At 44.3% G+C, this 24957-nt stretch overlaps 1 protein-coding gene across 1 annotated transcript in view; it reads right to left on the reverse strand.

The window, feature by feature from the left end:
- NFASC (neurofascin) overlaps window positions 1-24957 on the reverse strand; it is a 183770-nt gene that overhangs the window by 113912 nt on the left and 44901 nt on the right. Inside the window, exons 4-10 of the mRNA XM_040423988.1 lie at window positions 23510-23518; window positions 15192-15195; window positions 12117-12126; window positions 7528-7669; window positions 1367-1384; window positions 409-514; window positions 75-271 (exon numbers count right to left, since the gene is read on the reverse strand). Coding sequence (XP_040279922.1) covers window positions 75-271; window positions 409-514; window positions 1367-1384; window positions 7528-7609 — 403 coding nt within the window. The 5' untranslated portion in view covers window positions 7610-7669; window positions 12117-12126; window positions 15192-15195; window positions 23510-23518. The remainder of the gene's footprint in view (window positions 1-74; window positions 272-408; window positions 515-1366; window positions 1385-7527; window positions 7670-12116; window positions 12127-15191; window positions 15196-23509; window positions 23519-24957) is intronic.

The following is a 24957-nucleotide window of genomic DNA, read 5'->3' on the forward strand; positions in this document are numbered from 1 at the left end:
AAATATGGATTTTTAACAGTGGACGTTGGTGCGGGAAAATCTGTTCATATTATAAGTCCAACCTGGGCACTTACTTGATACTTGCAGTAAAATCTTGTTTGAAAGGGCTGTTCCATGCCGATTGCGAGCAAAGCACTGATATTCTCCTTCGTAGTCCTCAGGCCGACCACCCCCATATATGTCTATGACAAGTGTCCCAGAACGTCTGCGGAATGAGACTTTTGGGTCTTTGGCTACGTTATAAAATTTCCCGTTTCGTGTCCAGCTAAATCTATGGGAATAAAACCATAATAATAAAATAGCTAAATATTTGATATAACACACAGACAGGTAAGTAACAGCATAGGAATATCAGATTTTAGCAGACAGTATGTCGTTCTGGTTTTAAACATAAAGTAGTTTACTTACGTTGGATATGGGTTTCCTGTAGCCTCACATTCAATCATGATATTATCACGTGGGTCAACAATATAATTCTTTTCCGATTCCTTGATGATGGTTGGGGGCTGATACACTACAGAAAGGAGAAAAGAGAAAGCATTAGTCTTTTCGCCATAGTTTAGAGAGGAATGACAGCACTTATTGAGAAGGTAGTCACCTAAAGGACAAATACAACCAGGGAAAAAGAACTTTCTTCTGGAAATATTCCAGCAGCTAGTAAGCATATTCATCTAGAAAACTGCAGATGGCATTAGGTTTTTTGGGACATTTTCTACCAAGTTCTATTAACTTCTAGAGGATTTCTGACTGTCTTAACTGATCCGAACCGGTCCAGTAATTTGTGCTCCTCTGCTCTACGGATGCATTAAAAACTCTTATTTAAAGGGGTTGGCCAACCCGTTACAATTGATTGCCTCTCCTGAAGATAGGCCATGACTATCTGATCGTCAGGGGTCTGACGCCCAATTCCCCAGCCAATGTGCAGTTCTGCAGTAGCTCTATCCATTGTATAGTTGGCATAGCTTTACTGCAGCACTGCTCCCATTGAAGTGAATTGGAGCAGCACTGCAGTAACTGCAGAAAGTACAGCTGCGTAGTACCAGTGTCAGAGCTACTGTACAACAGCTGTCACTATTTGGTTTTAACTGGCAGAAAAAAATGACACGGCTAGCACATTACCTTTAAAGGGGTTTCATGGAATTTTACACTGATGACCTAACCTTTAACACTCAATGCCTGTGGTACTATAATGTCTTTGACCAGCTTTAGTTCCATCACTGTACTTATAGACACCGAGATCTCGCTGGATTACACTATCCTCTTTCCTCTCATATTTATCTCTATGATATGGTTTGCTCGCAGCACATTTATTAGCCAACTGTAACAAGCCCAATGTAAGCACATCACACAGATGAATAACACTTACGGTCTCGTTCAATGGTTGCTGTTAGTTTCCATGAGAGCAAATGGGAGGTTAAAGAAGAGACAAGGTTAGCAAACAGACAATTACATCAAACTAAAACTAAAGAAAAAACTATCACAAAGAGTCTAAACACATAGGGGGGATTTATCATTCTCTGGTGAAAAGCGAGTCACAAATTTTGATTCATGCCATTTTTTGTGATTTTTACCCCCACTCGCACCTATTTCAAAAACAGAGCGGAAAAGTGGAGATGGTCTACTATGTTAATTGTGTGTATGCTAGATTAATCAACTATGACTTTTTTTTAAATTCCAAAAGGCACATAATCTTACTTTAGGGCAACATACAAAGAGTAACATCTCTAGATAAAAGTGCTATGTTTAAAGATGCGACAAATTTATCAAACAATGTGCGAAGTTTAATAAATCAGGAGCTAATTATGGTAATTAAGCCTCAAAAAAAGTGACTTCAAAAATTTCCATCATGATAATTCCCCCTATATTCTCTTCTAGTGGATTAGGGCATCCTTTGAAAGGAAGATATGGGTGACAGGTCTGATGTACACAAGAAAATACATTGAGTTACAGTAGAGCGTATTATACTGTAATTCAGGTTCATGTGGTTGATAACTTGTATAATGGTATTAGTGTTTTATTTAGCAATGATAACAAATAACAGAAATGTATACACTTAAAGGGGTTGTCTCATCATAGATAAGCACTTTCAAAAAGAGGCTACTGGGGACATCAGCTGATTACCCAGTGTCCTGCTCCAGACACCAGCAGCAAACATCCAAGAATTATATTCTGCAGCGGCCACTACAGGAGAAATTTGGTATTACATGGTACCCATTCAGATGACTGGTCACTAGGGATGAGGGAATTTGCTGTTTGCACGTTGGGGTTTGGCGTTCGGGTTCTGGGTGAATTCAGTTATGGATTCGGCAGGACTCCTGCATAACGGAAACCGTCCGGATACATTATGCTGCCCATAGACTTTTATCATGACGGAATGCCTCTTAAAGGCTTCCGTGGTGCATGGTGTCATAGAATTCCATTATATTTCGTGATAACGGAATCCATAACGGAATTCACCCAGAACCCGAACGCCAAACCCGAACTTGCAAACCGCAAATTCGTTCACCTTTATAATACAAGGACGCAGTGTGGATTTTATTTAAATCAAAATGATTTAAATCACGATTTAAATCACTAGTCAATAAGGCTTGATTTAAATCATAGTTTTCTACATAAAGACTAATTCTTGCTGGTATAACTTATAATATGCAAGTAGATGAAGATTTTTAGAATAACAACTTTTCATATTAGTTTGATTAGGTTGATTCTGCGTTCATAGGTTTGTAGAAGTTAGGATTAAGGTATTTTTCTCAACTCTGTTCATGTTATAACATTTTTGCTGTGAAGAGGAGGCATGTGATCTCTGCTGAGTCAAATTCAGTTTTGAGAACTGCAAAAGTAAACCAAGCATCTGTGATAATATCTTGTAGGCAGAGAAACTGCCCAATAATCGTACAAAATAGAGTTGTTGCGATACCAAATTTTTTATTCGGTTTTGATACCAAGAAAAAGTATTGCGATACTCGATATCATTCGATACCACGCAAAAAAAATAAACCAAAAAAGCCATGTGCATTCCACATTTTAAAAAATGGCGAATCGCACAGTTATTATTAATTTTTTCTGTCCCGGCGTTCACCGCATTGATTTTTTTTTATATTTTAATAGTTTGGACTTTTCTGACGTGGCGATATGTAATATGTTTATTTATTGTTTATACATTTTATATGTGAAATTGGGAAAGGGGGTGATTCATACTTAATATTCAGGTGTTTTTTTGTTTTACTTTTTTTTTGTTAGTTTTTTACACTTTTTATTTAATAACTATTTCCCCCCTTAGGGGCAAGAACCTGGGATTTTTTTCATCCCTTGTCCTATTCACCCTGATAGATCTCCATCAGGGTGAATATGATCTCACACTGTCCCTGCTGCCCTGTGCTCTGTGCACACAGCATCAGGGATGTTACCATGGCAGCCAGGGCTTCAGTAGCGTCCTGGCTGCCATGGTAACCGATCGGAGCCCCAGGCTTACACTGCTGGGGCTCTGATCAGAAGCTGCCACTGCCACCAATGAGGGGGAGGGGAGAGGACCCTGTGGCCACTGCCACCAATGAGGGGGAGGGGAGAGGACCCTCTGGCCACTGCACCAATGATTTTAATACTGGGGGGTGGGGGAGGGGGCACTGCGCCACCAATGATAATTACCCCTTAATACAGAAGGCGGGTACTGGCAGATCAGCGGCAGGTAACCCCTCAGGTGTCGCACCTGAGGGGTTAACTGCCGCTGATCGCAGCTCCCTGTCAGGGGCAGGGTGTCGGCAATGCGATTCTGCTGCCGGCACCCCCCTCCTGTATTATGTGTTAAATACTTCTTTATATGAGTCCAGACTAAGTATTAGGCTACACGGGCGCACTGCACCACCAATGATAGGACTTTTCCTACAGAGAGCGGTGCCCAGCGGTGTCCCAGCACTTCTCTAGTGGGCGTTCCTTCTCCCCTGGCTGTAGCGCTGTCCAATCGCAGCGCAGGGAGAAGGAACGCCCACTAGAGAAGCTGATGTCTCCTCCCCATTGCTCCGATAGTAATTAGCATATGGAGCAGGAGAGGAGACAGTAATGGGGGCACAGCAGGCGAACGGAGCGGCGCCCAGGAATAATAGTAAGTGCTGGGACATTGCTGGGCGCCGCTCTGTGTAAGAAAAGTCCTATCATTGGTGGTGCAGTGCGCCCACCCCTCCTCCACCCCTCTCTCCCCATTGGTGGCAGCAGCAGCACAGGGGGGAGGGAGAGACTGCTTCCTTCTCCCCTGTGCTACTGAGGGAACATGAGCGCGCTGACAGCAGCGAGCTCATGTTCAGAGATACTAGACTGCGCAAGAGCGCAGCCCAGTATCGAAAAAATGGAAATCCCGGTATCGTATCGATACCGGGACAAAAGTATCGATTGGGTATCGAAATTTCGATACCCGCAACAACCCTATTACAAAAACCTCTGGAAGAGCATGACATTGTGAATGGATTAATGGAATTTTTTTACCAAACAATTTACACATATAGAAACATAGAATGTGTCGGCAGATGAGAACCATTTGGCCCATCTAGTCTGCCCAATATACTGAATACTATCAATAGCTCTTGGCCCTATCTTATATGAAGGATGGCCTTATGCCTATCCCATGCATGCTTAAACTCCTTCACTGTATTTGCAGCTACCACTTCTGCAGGAAGGCTATTCCATGCATCCACTACTCTCTCAGTAAAGTAATACTTCCTGATATTACTTTTAAACCTTTGCCCCTCTAATATAAAACTATGTCCTCTTGTAGCAGTTTTTCTTCTTTTAAATATTCTCTCCTCTTTTACCTTGTTGATTCCCTTTATGTATTTAAAAGTTTCTATCATATCCCCTCTGTCTCGTCTTTCTTCCAAGCTATACATGCAGGGCCGGTGCAACCATATATGCGAACTAGGTGTTCGCCTAGGGCGCCGGCCTGCTGGAGGCACCCTGGTGGGCTCCCCCTGACTGGAGCTGCAGCCCTGGGCGAGTGGCTCTTGAGCCGCCCCCAGCGCCGTTACAGGTGGGCCAGGAGGTGGAGGTCCTTCTTAAATATGGCAGAGCAGGCATCTGCTTACCCTGATGGCAGGTGCCTGCTCTGCCAGTAAATTACCGGAGGAGAGGAGGCTGGCGGCAAGGGAAGCTGTTCTAGCAGCTCCCCACTCCTCCCTCATGCGCCCTCTGTGATGCCGGAATATAACGTAATTCTGGCCATGGCATACTAAACAGCGTACTGGAGGACTGAGGAGCTGCACCACACTGGACCCCAGAGAGGTGAGTGTTTGACTGAGTGAGTGTCTGCCTGTGTATTTATGTTAGTGAGTGAGTGTATGTATGTCTGTCTTTCTGTCAGTAATTGTATGTGAGTCTGTCATTGAGTGTCTGTGTGTGTATGTCAGTGAGTGAGTGTATGTCAGTGAGTGTGGATGTCTGTCGGTCAGTAAGTGTCTGTGTGTTTGTCAGTGAGTATGTGTATGTTTGTCAGTGAGTATATGTGTGTGTTTTTCTGCCAGTGAGTGAGTGTCTGTTAGTGAGTTTCTGTGTGTGTGTGTGTGTGTGTTTCAGTGGGTAGCTGTATGTCTGTCAGTGTCTGTCTATCAGTGAGTGTATGTGTGTCTGTCAATGAGTTTCTGTGTACGTCATTCAGTGAGTGTCTGAGTGCGTGCCTGTCTGTCAGTGTGTGTGTCTGTCAGTGAGTGAGTGACATGAGGGGGCAAAAATCCTTGCACCAGCCCTGTATACATGTTAAGGTCCTTTAATCTTTCCTGGTAAGTTTTATCCTGCAATCCATGTACCAGTTTAGTAGCTCTTCTCTGAACTCTCTCCAAAGTATCAATATCCTTCTGGAGATATGGTCTCCAGTACTGAGCACAATACTTCAAATGAGGTCTCACTAGTGCTCTGTAGAGCGGCATGAGCACCTCCCTCTTTCTACTGGTAATTCCTCTCCCTATACACCCAAGCATTCTGCTAGCATTTCCTGCTGCTCTATGACATTGTCTGCCTACCTTTAAGTCTTCAGAAATAATGACCCCTAAATCCCTATCCTCAGATACTGAGGTTAGGACTGTATCACTGATTTTATATTCTGCTCTTGGGTTTTTACGTCCCAGGTGCATTATCTTGCACTTATCAACATTAAATTTTAGTTGCCAGATTTTTGACCATTCCTCTAGTTTTCCTAAATCCTTTTCCATTTGGAAAATCCCTCCAGGAACATCAACCCTGTTACAAATCTTTGTGTCATCAGCAAAAAGACGCACCTTACCATCGAGGCCTTCTGCAATTTCGCTGATAAAGATATTAAACAATATGGGTCCCAGAACAGATCTCTGAGTTACCCCACTGGTAATAAGACCATGGTCTGAATATACTCCATTGACTACAACCCTCTGTTGTCTGTACCTCAGCCACTGCCTAATCCATTCAACAATATGGGAGTCCACGTACAGCCTTATTCTACATAATTAAAAAACGAATCTTTATTTCCTGATGGAATAACCTTTGGATGGTTATATATTTTCCTCAAAAAGCATTTTATATAAAAAAAATCTGATTTAAATAAAAAAAATCTGATTGAAATCTAAAAAAAAAATCAAATTTTTTTGATTTTTTTAAAAAAAAATCATTGATTTTTATCCACCCTGCCGGAAGGACGGCTCGAGACCTCCACAACAGAAGCCCCTCTAGGATGTACTTCCTCAGCTGTATTATTACATTATTCAGTACTAGCAAAGGTACTATCTATATCTGGACAGAGAATAGAGTGGACCATGATGTCGCTCTATGCAGATCTAGAGGAGGAAGACTAGGATAGCCTCAAATATCACAAAATCTCCAGACCTCTGTATGTATGGAAGTAGATATTTGGGGTGCAGGTATCAGCCCCTGCTTTACTCTCTAGTGTTGTCAATCTTAGGCTTAATTCTCTAGTATTGCCATTAGACCATTCTTCTCTTTGATCCTGTAATCGGTAACAGGAGCAAAATCTATTGTAAGATGCCGCTGACTTGGGCTGAGTATTTTTTTACACTCCCCTTCTCAAGTTCACGTCTGTGTGTACCGTCTAGCCTGACACTCAAGATGTCCAGAGATCCTGCCTCCTTGTCTCTTGAAGGGGAAGATGACAAGCATTAAGTTTAGTTTATGTTACAAAGTATCCTCAGAAAGAGGCAGCTGCTCGGTTCATTCTAAGCTACCACCTGCAATGCTGGACGGAACGAGTCCTCATTGTGTATGCTCACGAGTCCCCTGTCACGAAAGGAGCCTAAAAATGACAGGGTCGTTGAGCTATTGTACGGGGGCAGTGGTGGATGTTAAGAGACACAGCTGCTTCTTAAAGCCCTTCACAGTACCATCTGCACACTGTGGACTGCTTCACGTCTCCTTTAAGACAAGGCAGGTAAAAAGATTGTTCATGCATTCATAATCACGAATGATTATAGATAGCTGATTATAACTATTACATTCTTACATATGAATCACATAAACAAGGAAGATGGAGGCATCAAAACCCTCTTCCCTTTAACTTACGGTCCAGAGGAACTTTAATAGCCCAGATTAACTGGAGAGAGGACAGGATAAAAGATATCCGTAAACCAGGGTGAGACTTCATTCTGTTCCCGGGGGTGTAGGGTGAGTGAGCCTGCTTCAACCTCTGCAGAGCAGATCTGCAACAAAAAGAAAGAAGGAATTATTATGGCATGTCATTGTCTACCATCTTCTCAGCAAACCCGCCACTTATGGCGCGATGCTCTGCATCTAGTGTCTCTTGTGAAACTACAATACCCAGCATGACCACTGACCAGTGATTGTTATAAAGCTTGATTTAAAAAAAAAAAAGTTCCAACATTGAGTTACAGTAGAGCGTGTTATTCTGTAATTCAGGTTCATGTGGCTGATAACTTGTATACGGGTATTGTAGATTGGATGATTGTATATTCCAGCCCGTCAGTCGGTTGATTTTGCCTAGCTAATTTCTCCATTCATGGAAAAAAAGGACTCGCTCTGAACTGTTCAGAGATTGCTGGGACCTGCTACATTTTAGGAGAGTGATAAAAGATCTGAGAGACGCACCCATGGATTTTCAATAACAGTGTGGATTTCTTAAAATCTGTATGCTGACAATCCAAGTAAGAACATATGTCAGTGCTGCATGGTGCTGAATGAATAAAAAGCCATACAATGATATCACAACTTGGTCCTGGACTTTTTCAGGCAAACACGGATTTGAATGTCAGAAAGGGAAGTGAAATTGTGCGTTAAGAGTCCATTACAATGCCATTGATTCCCCTCCTATTCCTCCACGCTCTCTGCCCCCCTCTCTCATTTGCACAAGTTTAACATACAGCCTCAGGCCGTGATCTGAGCCCATCTGCCTGAAAAGCCAGCTGCTACCTACGTCACAGCACTCCCCCCACCGCTACCGTATAACCCCAGAAGGTCCATCTGACCCTCACGTATAGTGAAAGGCAGGTATTGTGTGACTCTAACCTGACAACATCTCTGGCTGAGAAGTCACAGTCCTTTATGTATTCTCAGATGTCACTTAGGCAAATGCAGACACAAGGTCTTATCGCTCAGCACAAGGCAGTTCAGATGTGCAGGTGCCATATACAGAATTAGTAAAATGACAAAACGACACCTTTCAGGCGTGATGTGTGGTAAGCCAACTGGCAAGAGATCAAAAGGTTTTGCACTTCCCCATCACCTCAATACAACATCTTGCTATCTGCAGCCAAAATCTCAGGAAACATCAGATGTGACCATTTAATAGAAGTTTAGGATTGTAGGAAGAGGGAGTTTCTGAGTTTTCATATCTGCTAATGACACTGAGAGGCACTGCTTCAGAGTTACCCCATCCTACACTGTATGCCAGTGATGGTGAACCTTTTATAGACCGAGTGCCCAACGTGCAACCCAAAACCCACTTATTTATCACAAAGTGCCAACACGTCATTGCCCTGAATACTACAGTCCAGTATAGTATATCTTCCATGTACTTTATCTTTAAGCTATAATAGCCGGCCTACATTCAGTGCGCTGCCTGTGCTGTCCATAGTGCGCCCTGCGCTGATGAATGGCAGGAAAAGTCTAAGGCATATTTGTACACCGTAGACTTTTTCCAGGGTGCGGATGCCCACAGAGAGGGCTATGAGTGCTGCCTCTGGCACCCGTGCCATAGGTTCGCCACCACTGCTGTATACTCTAGAACAGAGTTCCTCAGCTCCAGTCCTCAGGGCCTACCTGCCGGTCAGGTTTTAGGCCTTTTTCACACGAGAGTGTCCAGATAAGGTCCAGATGCGTTGCGGCAAACCCGCGCGAGTAGGTACCCAATTGCAATCGGTTTTGACTGCGATTGCGTTCCGTTGTTCAGTTTTTATTGTGCGTGATAAAAAACTGAATGTGGTACCCAGACCCGAACTTCTTCACAGAAGTTCAGGTTTGGGTTCAAGGTTGTGTAGATTGTATTATTTCCCCTTATAACATGGTTATAAAGGAAAATAATAGCATTCTGAATACAGAATGCATAGTACAATAGGGCTGGAGGGGTTAAAAAAATTTAAAATTTTTATTTAACTCACCTGCGCAGCCGGCATCTCTTCTGTCTTCTTCTTTGAGGAATAGGACCTTTGATGACGGCACTGTGCTCATCACAAGGTCCATCACATGATCTTTTACCATGGTGATGGATCATGTAACGAACCATGTGATGAGCGTAGTGACGTCATCAAAGGTCCTATTCCTCAAAGAAGAAGACAGAAGAGATGCCGGCTGCGCGAACAAGTGGATTAAGGTGAGTTAAATTTTTTTATTTTTTTTTTAACCCCTCCAGCCCTATTGTACTATGCATTCTGTATTCAGAATGCTATTATTTTCCCTTATAACCATGTAATAAGGGAAAATAATAAAGATCGGGTCCCCATCCCGATCGTCTCCTAGCAACCGTGCGTGAAAATCGCACCGCATCCGCACTTGCTTGCATTCACTTCTATGGGGCCTGCGTTGCGTGAAAAACGCACAATATAGAACATGCTGCGATTTTCACGTAACGCAAAAGTGATGCGTGAAAATCACCGCTCATGTGCACAGCCCCATAGAAATGAATGGGTCCGGATTCCGTGCGGGTGCAATGTGTTCACCTCACGCATTGCATCCGCGCGGAAATCTCGCCCATGTGAAAGAGGCCTTAAGGATTTTCTTAGTATTGAGCAGATTATACAATTTGTGTCAGTGCAAAGACCTCATTCACATGTCAGTGTTCGGTCAGTGATTTCCATCAGTGACTGTGAACCAAAACCAGGATTGGAGCCTCCACAGACATAAGGTATAAGGGAATGATCTGCTCCTGTTCTGTGTTTAGAGCCGCAACTGGTTTCGGCTCAAAATCACTGATGGAAATCACTGACCGAACACTGACGTGTGAATGAGGCATTACCACAGGTATTCATTCTGTGGGATATTCTCAAATCATGATTGGCAGGTGGGCCCTGAGGACTGTAGTTGACGAACACTGCTCTAAAAGACCAGGACACCACCCCCCTCCTTTTAATGGGAAATATCTCAAGTTCATGCACCTCTGAATCTTACCAATAATGCCTTTAAAGAGGTTTTCCGGGGTTTTTTAACTGATGACCTCTAAACAGGTCATCAGTTTTCGTTTTGCTATCCCTGCCTTCCCAGAACCATAACTTTTTTATTTTTCCGTGAGGGCTTGTTTTTTTGCAGGACAAGATTTACTTTCCAACGCCACCATTTAATATTGCATATGATGTAGTGGGAAGAGGGAAAAAAATTCCAACTGGGGTGAAATTTCAAAAAAAAAAAGCAATTTCGCCACAGTTTTAGGCCTATTGCACACGACCGTATGGCTTTTTCAGTGTTTTGCGATCCGTTTTTCACGGATCCGTTGTTCCGTTTTTTGTTTCCGTTGTGTTTCCGTTTCTGTTCCGTTTTTCCGTTCCGTTTTTCCGTATGGCATATACAGTATACAGTAATTGCATAGATAAAATTGGGCTGGGCATAACATTTTCAATAGATGGTTCTGCAAAAAACGGAACGGAAACGGAAGACATACGGACGCATTTCCGTATGTGTTCAGTTTTTTTTGCGGACCCATTGACTTGAATGGAGCCACGGAATGTGATTTGCGGGCAATAATAGGACATGTTCTATGTTAAAACGGAACGGAAAAACGGAAACGGAATGCATACGGAGTACAATCCGTTTTTTTGCGGATCCATTGAAATGAATGGTTCCGTATACGGAACGCAAAAAACGGCCAGTAAAAGGGGAAAAAAAACGGCCGTGTGCAGGAGGCCTTACAGTTTTTATTATTTACAACGTTCAATGTGTGATAAAACTGAGCAGTTACTTTCCTTCAACAGGTCAGTACGAATCCGGAGAAACCTTATATGTATAGTTTTTCTTGCTTTTTTATAAAATAATAGCATTTTGATAAAATAATAAAAAAAATTCGAAAAAATCTGTGTTATTTTTTCGTCTACATATTTTGACCCCTATAAATTTTTTGTAATTTTGTGTACGGAGCTGTATTGGGGCTTATTTTTTGCGGGGCGATCTGTACTTTTCATTGATACCACTCTGGGATGTGCATGACTTTCTGACCACTTTTTATTAAATTTTTCTGTAGAAAATAAATCGACCAAAAACGGCGAATCGTCCATTTTGACGCTTTTTTCCATTTCGCTGTTTGCAGTGTGGGGAAGATATTTTTATACTATGGGGGTTTTCGCACATGGCGATACCCATGATTTTTTTTTTTATTGTTTTAGTTCTTTTATTTTTATTTTGGGGAAAGGGTGTTTTTTTTATAATAAATTAAACTTTATTTATTTTTTTACACTTTTTTATAGTTCCCATAGGGAACTATAACAAGCAATCATTAGATTGCTATTCTGATAGACCCCAATGCATTAGCATTGGAGTCTATGAGAAAATTACTAATTTACTATGGAGCCCTATTACAGGAAAGGGCTCCATGGGAAATATTATGCAGTAGCCTCCTGTCTTTCACAACGACAAGGGCTGTTGCACACAAGCTCCGGCTCCCCTGCGCGCTGAGATGCCGTGGTCAGGATTGACCACAGCATATGAAGTGTAAAATGTCCCGTTTGCGGACATTAGCCGCTGGTGTCTGCTATAAGAAACAGCAGGCACCACACGGCTATGGCGTCCACTCCGCTCAAGAGCGGGCGCCATCTTTAAAGACTCATTCAGTGCCGTACAAGTATGGCGCTGGTTGGGAAGGGGTTAACAGGAATTGTTGTATTACTATAATGTATTTTTGTAGCGTGTTAAGCCAGTGAAAATAACTGGAAGACTGTTCTGTGGTCAGACGAGTCATGATTCGAAGTTCTTTTTGGAAATCTGGGACGCCATGTCATCCGGACCAAAGAGGACAAGGACAACCCAAGTTGTTATCAACGCTCAGTTCAGAAGCCTGCATCTCTGATGGTATGGGGTTGCATGAGTGCGTGTGGCATGGGCAGCTTGCATGTCTGGAAAGGCACCATCAATGCAGAAAAATATATTCAGGTTCTAGAACAACATATGCTCCCATCCAGACGTCATCTCTTTCAGGGAAGACCCTGCATTTTTCAACAAGATAATGGCAGACCACATTCTGCATCAATCACAACATCAAGGCTGCGGAGAAGGATCCGGGTACTGAAATGGCCAGTCTGCAGTCCAGATCTTTCACCTATAGTGAACATTTGGCGCATCATAAAGAGGAAGGTGCAACAAAGAAGGCCCAAGACGATTGAACAGTTAGAGGCCTGTATTAGACAAGAATGGGAGAGCATTCCTATTTCTAAACTTGAGAAACTGGTCTCCTCGGTCCCCAGACGTCTGTTGAGTGTTGTAAGAAGAAGGGGAGATGCCGCACACTGGTGAAAATGGCCTTGTCCCAACTTTTTGGGGATTTGTTGACACCATGAAATTCTGATTCAACATATTTTTCCCTTAAAATGGTACATTTTCTCAGTTTAAACTTTTGTTCCGTGATTTATGTTCTATTCTGAATAAAATGTTAGAAGTTGGCACCTCCACATCATTGCATTCAGTTCCAACTTTTTTGGAATCCGGTTTGTATATTCTAGGACTCTTTCCTTCATAATACAGTTATACGATGTGTATCAAAACATGTCTGTCAGTAAATTTCTAGTACAGTAATACAATCATAACTCGTGATGAAAACCACCCTGCTTCTACTGGCTAAAAAAGGGAAACAAATAAAATCTAACTATTGGGTCACTTGTTGGTTGATTTTGATCAGATATAAAAGAAAAAAAGAAACCTGTAACTTATTATACCTAGTATGGGAATGTAAAATGGCCCGTGGCTAAACGAGAACCATAGGGAATTGTCTACAGCAAAAGTCAAAGTTTAAAAGAGACAGATCTGCCTCTTATCAAGCTAAAAGTCACGATAAGGCCTCATGCACACAAATGTTTTTTAAGTCCACACCCGAGCCACAAAAAATGTGGACAGCAGTCCGTGTGCCCCGTGTATCACGGACAAGGATAGGATTGTGCGGAACGCACACTGCTGGTATCTGTGTTTTGCGGAAATGCAAAACATGGTACAGCCAGGTGCATGAGGCCTAAAGCAAACTTATGGGGAAATAAATACAATTGCCATTTCTTTTCAGTTATATACAAAGTGCTGAACACTGGAAAGCAAGTTCCATCTTTCAACTGCCACCAACAACTGAAGAAATGAATAGTGATATCTCTGGATCCATGTGAGGTGCAGGGCTGGTTCTAGCTTTGTTAGAAAGAGGCTGTCATGTACTATATGATGTCTGATTATGATTTTTTACATTAGTCATGGGATAACCCCTTTAAATAAAGCCGGGATTTTTGGCAGATAAACCAATCACATCTACCTGTACAGACATAGGAATGGGAACTCCCTGATTGCACTTAAGGAGACCTACCTGAAGTACTATACAAAAGGTTCTTGCACACACCTGGAATTTTTTGCAGATTGAATGCAGTCCCATTAATTTCAATGGGGCCGCAAATCCGTGTATTCGTTATCTAATAATATATAAAGCTCAGTGTATGTCTGTGTGTGTGTGTGTGTGTGTATGTACGTATGTATGTATGTACGTCCGCTAAAGGAATCCGCACTGTCGCATTTACAATCACGAAATCCGGCACATAGGTACATCAGGTGTCCGGGAAGGTTTTAGTCCAGGTCTCAGCTCTCTAGGACGTACCGTTCCTGAGATATTCCCAAAAATTCATTATCCAATAGAAGCTTGGTCACATGACCCTTATCAGCCAATAGAAGCTCGCCTCCATATACACAGTTTTACTCTAGGTTCCCTTAACAATCCAGCCATTTTTTCTTCACTGCTGTAGGTGAGCTTTAAAGGAAATCTGTCACCAGGATAATCGCTATTGAAGTAAAGCCATGGCTAATAGCACTTAGTACCTTAGTTCAAGATGTGCCTTTGTTCCAGCAATAGATGTATTTATCCTCTAAAAATCAAGGTTATTTGGTATCCCCCTCCCACTCCTCAGTCGACGCGGATTGAAAAAATAAAGGTAAAACTCAACTTCTGTCAGCTGTATGGGTGGGAGGGAGGGTGACTTTCTCCCTGCAGCTCACACTCAGACAGCACCGTGCTGCTCAAAAGGACACCCTCCGCTCCCATTAGGCCACGCCCCCTCCCACTCTTCAGCCGACAGGGATTGAAAAAAATGAAGTTAAAAATCAACTTCTAGGTCCCGCTGAGCCACGCCCCCGGTTCGGTTAGGCCATGCCCCCTCCCACTCCTCAGCTGACAGGGATTGAAAAAATGAAGTTAAAAATCAACTTCTGTCAGCTGCAGGGGTGGGAGCAGTGCTTGAAGTGGGCCGGAACGCGGCGGTACTCAGTACCGCCACTTCCAAAAATTGCCCTGGAGAGTACCAGCACCTCTCCGTGCGCCCAGTACGTGGGTTTCCGGTACCGGAGCGCAGCGGAGAGCTGGCAGTATCTCCTCCCTAATGTCGTTGGCTGGGCAGCTAGTGGAGGGGGGCGGGTCGTTGCAGAGTACGGCTCAGGCTGGCGCAGGCAGGGAGTTGACCTCACGTTAGGTGACGTCAACTCCTTCCCGCGCGCCTGTGACTGAGGAGCGATCAGTGCGGCGACCAGTGACTGGTCCTCCTTGGAGTCAGGAGTCGGACGGTGCAGCAAAGAACATCGACTTTGCTCTGGAATCCAACTTCTGAAGAGTACTGGTGAGTGACAGGCACCCCCCCTCCCCCCACACACATTAGTTCCCCCTGTTCCAGTCCCCCCCCCCCCCCCCCCTGGCAGGGGGGTACTGGTACAGAGAGGAATTAATGTGTGTGATGAGGGGGGGGGGGGGTCTGATGTGCAGGGGGGTACTGGTACAGAGAGGAACGAATGTGCGGTGGTGGGGGGGGGGGGTACTGGTACATAGAGGAACTAATATATATGTGTCTGATGGGTGGGTCTGATGTGTAGGGGGCCCCTGCACATCAGACCCCCCCATCACACACATATATATTAGTTCCTCTATGTACCAGGACCCCCCCCCACCACCGCACATTCGTTCCTCTCTGTACCAGTACCCCCCTGCACATCAGACCCCCCCCCCCTCATCACACACATTAGTTCCTCTCTTTACCAGTACCCCCCCCCCCCACCACCACCACACATTAGTGCCTCTCTGTACCAGTACCCCTCTGCACATCAGACCCCCCATGACACACATATATATTAGTTCCTCTATGTACCAGTACCCCCCCCCCCCACCACCGCACATTCGTTCCTCTCTGAACCAGTACCCCCCTGCACATCAGACCCCCCCCTCATCACACACACACACACATTAATTCCTCTCTGTACCAGTACCCCCCTGGCAGGGGGGTACTGGTACAGAGAGGAATTAATGTGTGTGTGTGTGATGAGTGGGGGGGGGGTCTGATGTGCAGGGGGGTACTGGTACAGAGAGGAACGAATGTGCGGTGGTGGGGGGGGTACTGTACTGGTACATAGAGGAACTAATATATATGTGTGTGATGGGGGGGTCTGATGTGCAGGGGGGGGGAGCACCGGCGCCTAATAGAGTACCGGCACCTCTTTTGGCCCACTTAAAGCACTGGGTGGGAGTGCGGGTGACTTTATCCTGCAGCTCACACTCAGACAGCACAGTGCTGCTGTCTTAGGCCCCTTTCACACGAGCGAGTATTCCGCGCGGATGCGATGCGGGAGGTGAACGCATTGCACCCGCACTGAATATCGACCCATTCATTTCTATGGGGCTGTTCACGTGAGCGCTGATTTTCACGCATCACTAGTGCGTTGCGTGAAAATCGCAGCATGCTCCTCTTTGTGCGTTTTTCACGTAACGCAGGCCCCATAGAAATGAATGGGGTTGCGTGAAAATCGCAAGCATCCGCAAGCAAGTGCGGATGCGGTGCAATTTTCACGCACGGTTGCTAGGAGACGATCGGGTTGGAGACCCGATCATTATTATTTCCCCTTATAACATGGTTCTAAGGGAAAATAATAGCATTCTGAATACAGAATGCATAGTAAAACATCGCTGGAGGGGTTAAAAAAAAATAAAAAAATATTTAACTCACCTTAATCCACTTGTTCGCGTAGCCCGGCATCTCCTTCTGTCTTCATCTGATCTCTGTGCAGCAACAGGACCTTTGGTGACGTCATTCCGGTCATTACATGATCCATCACATGATCTTTTACCATGGTGATGGATCATGTGATGACCGAAATGACGTCACCAAAGGTCCTGTTGCTGCACAGAGATCAGATGAAGCCAGAAGGAGATGCCGGGCTACGCGAACAAGTGGACTAAGGTGAGTTAAAATTATTATTTTTTTTTTTAACCCTGTATTCAGAATGCTATTATTTTCCCTTATAACCATGTTATAAGGGAAAATAATACTATTTACAGAACACCGATCCCAAGCCCGAACTTCTGTGAAGGAGTTCGGGTTTGGGTACCAAACACGCGCGATTTTTCTCACGCGAGTGCAAAACGCATTACAATGTTTTGCACTCGTGCGGAAAAATCGTGGGTGTTCCCGCAACGCACCCGCACATTTTCCCGCAACGCCCGTGCGAAAGGGGCCTTAGAGTGAGCTGTTCAAAAGGACACACCCCGCTCCCGTTAGGCCACGCCCCTTCCCACTCTTCAGCCGACAGGGATTGAAAAAAATGAAGTTAAAAATCAACTTCTAGGTCCCGCTGAGCCACGCCCCCGATTCGGTTAGGCCATGCCGCCTCCCACTCCTCAGCTGACAGGGATTGAAAAAATGAAGTTTAAAATCAACTTATGTCAGCTGCAGGGGTGGGAGGGGCAGTAACTTTCTCCTTTTGCGCCGGACGGAGAACAGGGAGTCTGAAAGCCGGACTGTCCGGCCTAAAACTGGACCTCTGGCCACCCTAGGGGCAGGCTGCTGTGGAGGTCACAGTTAAGGGGATGGTCTGCTATAGAAGTCAGTGTTAAGGGGCAGATTGCTGTAAAGGCCACTGTTAAGTGGCGGGTCCCTGTGGAGGTCACTGTCAAGGGGGTGGTGTGCTGTGAAACTCACTGTTAAAGGGGAAGTCTGCTGTAAAGGTCAAAGTTAAGGGGGTGGGCTGCTGTGGAGGTCCAATTGTAAGGGACCGGGCACTGTGGGGGGTCAGTGTTAAGGGGTGGGGGGCTGTGGAAGGTCATTGTTATGGGGGCGGGGTGCAGTAAATGTCACTGTTATAGTGGATAGTGTTGATATCTTTTAACGACACACACAAACATTAAATGAAATAGATTACATATACCCGAGCGAAGTCGGGTCCTTCTGCTAGTGCAAAAAAATATAGAATATGTCCTATTCTTGTCCGTTTTGCAGACAAGAATAGGCAGTTCCCGCGGAAAGTGCAGGATGCAAAATGGATATGGTCGAGTGTAGGAGGCCTTACTCTGAAATTTTAGTGCTGGAAGTTATAGATCTGATCCCTAGGCTGCTGTGAACACATGACCACACTCTTCCCTCGGACAATACTGAAATCAAACTGTAAACTCAAACATATAACAGCACATTTTAAGCCAGTTAAGATGTGGGTATAGATGGAGTAATGATTCTGATCCTTCACTGTGATAGGACTAAAAAGGGAAAGAATGCATTCAGGAGATTTTATAACAAAATACAGTGCTGCATCCCAAGGCTTCAGCATGCTAACAAGCAATACTTCAGCATAAAAAAGTGTTTTTTTCAAGTTTTAATGCGCACTTCAGAACAAAGACTGGAGGCCACAGCGTGTTGGTTGATAACTGGATAGGAAGCAATGCCTGCGCCAGGTTAAAGGGGTTCTGCAGTTTGTTTAAACTGGATAGATCATCAGCATCTGATCGGCGGGGGTCCAACACCCGGAAAACCCCCGCCGATCAGCTGTTTGAGAAGGCAGCGGTGCTCCAGGAGCGCCACGGCCTTCTCACTGTTTACCGCAGGCCCAGTGACGTCACGACTAGTATCAACTGGCCTGGGCGCGGCTAAGCTCCATTCAAGTGAACAGAGCTTAGCCCCGCCCAGGCTAGTTGATACTAGTCGTGACGTCACTGGGCCTGCGGTAAATAGTGAGAAGGCCGCGGCGCTCCTGAAGCGCCGCTGCCTTCTCAAACAGCTGATCGGCGGGGATCAGATGCTGATGATCTATCCGGAGGATAGATCATCAGTTTAAACAAACTGCAGAACCCCTTTAAATTAGAATTCCAGGATTTTAATAGTGATCACCAATATCAGACTGCTGGGGATCCAACTCCTGGCACCCTTGCTGACCAGTTCTTTGAAGGATCTCAGGCAAATGCTGGGGCCTCTTCTTTGGCCTGTGACGTTACATGCATCTTTTGCATGGCCTTTCTTCAGCTAAATCCCATTCAAGTAAATGGGACTGAGCTGCAATACCATGCACAGCCGATATACAATGTACAGGACTGTGGTTGATATATTATGAAGAGGCAGCAATGCCAACTCTCCAGCCCCTTCAAACAGCTGATCAGCGGGGGTGCTGAGAGTCGGACTCTGACCGATCAGATAATGACGGCCTACCCTGAGGACAGCTCATCAATATTTAAGTTCCAAAACACCACTTTACGGGGGTTCATGCTGCCCGAACCAGAGTCCTTCATGACATAGAGCTATTTTTTACTGAAATGCTGTGGTTTCAGAGAAAACAGTATTAACGAGCTAAGCACAGGGATAAGAGTTTAGGCACAGGGAAAGGAGTCCACTGCGTGGCTTCTCCCCGCCCTGCTTGTATTAAAGGGCATCTGTCATCAGATTTGTAGCTATGAAAGTGGCTGACCTGTTACATGTGCACTTGGCAGCTGAAGGCACCTGTGTTGGTCCAATGTTCATATGTGCCCGCATTGCTGAGAAAAATAAAGTTTTAATGTATGCAAATGAGCCTCTGGGAGCAACGGGGGCGTTGCAATTACACCTAGAGGCTCTGCTCTCTCTGTAACTGCTGCGCCCTCTGCACTTTGATTGACATGATGATATTGTCACTGGTCAAAAAGTTGCAATGATAAATCTGGCTAAAAATATAAAATATATAGATCTAACAATGAACGAGCAAAACAATGGAAATAAATAGCGCTGCTGTGAAAGAGGCCTAAACCTGCCCCAGTGTTAGCTGCATGCAAATAGTATCAATTGCCCTGAGCTACCTGTGCTTGGAATTCAGCTGCTATTTAATGTGTATATACAAAACTTTTACATTTAAATGTCTTTTTGACTAATTAATCCCATTCTGATGCCAGACTAGTTTGCATGTACACAAATATGGAATACGTAAGTAAAATTAGGCAAATACAGATTCATGAGAAAGGTTCCATTCATACAAAGAAGACAGATACCAGTAACAAACGTGCTGATGTAAATGACAGGGAAATAAATTAGCGAGCACAGTGATCTGCGGCTTTACAGCATGGTGAGCGGCAGACGTGTCAGTGATGTTCATGGCTCATGGGGCACCTTGTCCTCGCACTAGGTTTATTTTTACATTCTCATCCCTCAGGTTCTGTCAAAAAAGGCCTCTCCTTATCAGTTGCTTGTATAACTTAGGCTACTTTCACACTAGCCTTTTTACTGGATCCGGCAGGGTTCAGCAAAAACGCTTCCGTTACTGATAATACAACCATCTGCATCCGTTATGAACGGATCCGGTTGTATTATCTTAAACATTGCCAAGACGGGTCCGTTTTCTATTGTGGCAGAGAAAACGGATCCGTCCCCATTGTCTTGCTCCGCATCCCAGGATGGAAAGCAAACTACAACATGTTGCGGTTTGCTCTACGGTATGGAAGGCAACTAAACGGAACGGAATGCATTTTGGAGCATTCCGTTCTGCTCAGTTACGTTTTGTCCCCATTAACAATGAATGGGGACAAAACTGAAGCGTTTTTTTACGGTATTGAGCCCCTATGACGGATCTCAACACCGGAAAACTAAAACGCTAGTGTGAAAGTAGTCTTAAAGTTAAAACATCCTGGCATCCATCACCATGTATTATCATCACTGCGAACAAGCTCCCCTCCAGGAAAACATCTTAAAAGCATATCATGACCTCTCTGTAGACAACTGCGATTCTGCAAAGGAAGCCGCCACAGGTTACAATAGATTGTTTCTGGATCAACGAAAGGTTACTCCAGCACATACTGCACTGACTCAAATGGTAGACTTGTTCTTGCACAGTTCACCTTATATATACACCAATCTGCCAAACTATAAAACCTGATACTGTGCTGGACCCCCTTGTGCCATGAAAACAGCTCTGATGGGGTGTACTTGGTCTACAACAATGTTTAGGTATGTGGCAAGTGTGAAAGTAACCCAAGATATCCCAGCAGAACATTGCCCTGAACATCACATTGCCTCTGGCTTACCTTCTTCAAATAGTGCATCCTGGTGCCACCCCCACCCCAGGTAAATAACGCACACACACCTAACTTTTCACAAGATGGAAAAGAAAACATGATTTATCAGACCAGTCTACTTTTGTCCTTTGCTAGATGGTCCAATTCTGATGCTCACATGCCCATTGTAGGCACTTTTGGCGGTAGACAGGGGTCAGAATAGGCATTGTGACCAGCCTGCGGCTACAGCTTTATACACATAAGGTCCTCAAATATGTCCAATTTTCCAGCTTCTATCACATCAACTTCCAGAACGGATTGCTCACTTGCTCCCTAAAGTATCCTAACACTTGATAGGGGCAAACCTTAAAGGGGTTGTTTCACTTCAGCAAATTGCATTTATCATGTAAAGAAAGTTAATACAAGCCACCTAATATATTGTGACTGTCCATATTGCGTCCTTTGTTGTCTTGATTCATTTTTCCATTACATTATACACTGCTCAATTCCAGGGATAATGGCCACCCTGAAATCTATTAGTGGTGGCCATGCTTGCACTCTATAGAAAAAAGGGCCGGCCTATGATCAAAGGCTGGCGCCTTTTTCTATAGCGTGCACGCATGACCACTGCTGCTGGATTGCAGAGTGGATCGTAGCCCCCTGGAAAAGAGAAAAATAATCAAGACAACAAGGGACGCAATATGGACAATCACAATACATTAGTAAGTGCCTTGTATTCACTTTCTCTACATGATAAATGCCATTTGCTGAAGTGAGACAACCACTCTAAGTTAAAGGGGGTCGGCCACAGGGGCTCCTACCAATCACCAAAACGGCAGCCCATGTTCTCCCATTTGAATGAAGTGGCCACTCCATTCAACTCTTTGGGACTGCCATAGATAGCAGAGTTTTTGAGAATAAAGGAACGGCAGGCAGTCCACCGACGCACTACCAATCAAACACATCCTCCATCCAGTGGATAGGGGATAAGTTGTCATGGGACAGTGAGGCGAGTATACCTTATTGTTTTTTCATGGATTTACACCAAGCTGAGCAGTTTTACACACATATTTTACTTTATGTTTCAATTCCTCAACTTTTTCAAGATCATTGATAGATGTCAAAGAAGGCAGAGTAAATGAAAATATTCTAATTTACATATAGAATTAAATCAGTACAAACCTGCATTTTCCTACAATTGTGTCAGATTATTGTGCTCGAAATTTCTATTCCAGAAAATATGAAGAAAGATCACTGGAACAAACTGTACAGTCACATATGTACTCTATCTGTGCTGAAAACAAACTGGACCCTGGCTGTCCATGTTTACCCATAGCTCGAGCTCCACCCCGTCCACCCCACTGCTTTGGCATTCCACACAAAGGACAAGTTTAACTTCATTCAGCAGTCTGTATTCCAGTAGGTTGGGAAATGTTCTCAGCAGCCCACAATGTGGCCATCAATGGAATGGAATGTTACCCACACTTCATCCTTGGTCGTCACTTTGTTCCTCTGCTTTATAATTGTTCCTATACTGACCCATTACTGGGTTCACATCAACCTTAAGCCCCTCGGAACCATGCCAATCATTTTTGCTTTTTTCCTCCATGCCACCCAAGAGTCATAACTTTTTTACATTTAAAATTTTTTAAATTCTTTGTGGAGTTAACTGGTAAAACAAATAAAAAACCACAATGCTACGTAGTTTTTTGGGTTTTATTTTTACAGGGTAGTCTGTGTGCTAAAGATGACATGACGGCCTTATTCTGAAGGTCAGTATGATTACAGCGACACCAAATTTATACAGTTTTTATTATGTTCTTCTACTAAAATTAAAAACAACCTTTGAAAAAATATAACTCTGTAGTATCCCCTCAGAAGGAGCACCAGCATGGAAGACACTATAAAGCAGTAATGAGTAGGGTAGCTGTGAATACTGCACTGGGGTGAGGTACAAGTGGAAAAACAGGCATTTTATATTACAAATTTTATAGTTTAGATATATTACGTTTCCTACATTCGCTTGTACTATTGATTTATGCAAAGGCGATTGTCTGATGTGCCTGATGCGCTGCCCCCAGGGGGAAACACACTCATATATTGCAGTTGCTATGCCGAGTATAATAATTAGGCATGAGTTAAGAGTGATTTTGCACCTCCCCACAACAACCATGTTGTGGAGGCCTATATTGATATCGTGTCACAACAAATTGACCGATTGAGTGAAGGCAGTAGGATGGGTGCCTCTGTGAATCTGACAAGGGGAGAGAGGGAGGCGCTGATACAATTGGAACAGAATAAGACCCTGACCATTAAACCGGCTGATAAGGGAGGGGCGGTGGTGGTGATGGACACGGTTGGCTATAATCGGGAGGTGCATAGACAGTTGAGTGACCGGGAGGTATACATACATAGTAACATAGTAACATAGTACATAAGGCCGAAAAAAGACATTTGTCCATCCAGTTCGGCCTGTTATCCTGCAAGTTGATCCAGAGGAAGGCAAAAAAAAAAATGTGAGGTAGAAGCCAATTTTCCTCACTTTAGGGGAATAAAAAATTCCTTCCCGACTCCAATCAGGCAATCAGAATAACTCCCTGGATCAACGACCCCTCTCTAGTAGCTATAGCCTGTAATATTATTACGCTCTAGAAACACATCCAGGCCCCTCTTGAATTCCTTTATTGTACTCACCATCACCACCTCCTCAGGCAGAGAGTTCCATAGTCTCACTGCTCTTACCGTAAAGAATCCTTTTCTATGTTTGTGTACAAACCTTCTTTCCTCCAAACGCAGAGGATGTCCCCTCGTCACAGTCACAGTCCTGGGGATAAATAGATGATGTCCCAAGTGGGACATTATGCGTATACTTGAGAACATCATCAGTGAGGCCCAAGTGGAGGGCATCATTGATAGGGATGTCAGTGAATTTCTCAGGATTAAACATCCGGTCACTCCCCTGTTCTATGTACTCCCCAAGATCCACAATAGCCTTGTCGATCCCCCTGGCCGACCGATTGTATCGGGTAGGGGGTCGATTTTCAGTAATACGGCCATATTCCTTGACAAGGTGTTACGTGTCCATGCCACCAGCGCCCCATCCTATATTAGGGATACCAGCCATTTTTTGTTGAAATTGAGGGATCTGAGTCTGCCTGCCCACCCTCTTCTTGTCAGTTTTGACGTGGTCTCACTCTATACGTCTATTGAGCATGCATTTGACTTAAGAGTCGTCGATGTGGCCCTGGCCGGCACCAGGCTCTCCCCGGGTGGCCATAGATTTGTCCTCCAACTTCTTGAGGTGGTCCTGAGGCGGAATTACTTCCGCTTTGGGGACACCTTTTACCAGCAGCAGTGTGGAGTGGCCTTGGGGTCCAACGTGGCGCCCACGTATACTAATATGTTAATGGCGGAGGTGGAGGACAAATTTATATATGGGTCGACCTTCTTTGGGGGAGCCCGGTGTTGGTGGCGCTACATCGATGACATCTTTGTGATCTGGGGTGGCACCCTAGATGAATTACAGTTGTTTCATCAACATCTTAACAAGATAGTACCTGGTCTAGAGTTTACCATGACGGTCTCTCCGGTTGAATTACAATTTTTAGATGTGATGGTATATATCAAGGATGGGACAATCGTGACTGATATTTATCATAAGCCAACTGATAGGAACAACTTGCTGAAATTTGACAGTAACCATCCTCGTCGGATGGTGGAGTCACTCCCTTGGAGCCAACTTCTGAGGGTGAGACGGGTGGTGTCTAGTGATGAACAGTTTGGCACAAGAGGTGATGAGATGGGGAGGAAATTCCTTGATAGGGGCTATCCTCATAAATTGGTGGAGAAAATGAAACAAAAGGTGGTGGCCGTTGACCGTGAGTCCACGCTCCAAGGCAAAAATAAGAGTAGGGATCAGAAACGTATTCCGTTTGTTTCCACTTATGGTGCCCTTAGTGGGGAGATTGCACGCATTATACGTAAGGAGTGGCATATCCTTCAGAAAGGGTTACCTACAATAGGTGAGTTTGAGCACTTCCCCATGATGGTGTATAAAA

This window comes from Bufo bufo, chromosome 3, assembly GCF_905171765.1.
Source record: "Bufo bufo chromosome 3, aBufBuf1.1, whole genome shotgun sequence".
Taxonomy (NCBI): Eukaryota; Metazoa; Chordata; class Amphibia; order Anura; family Bufonidae; genus Bufo; species Bufo bufo.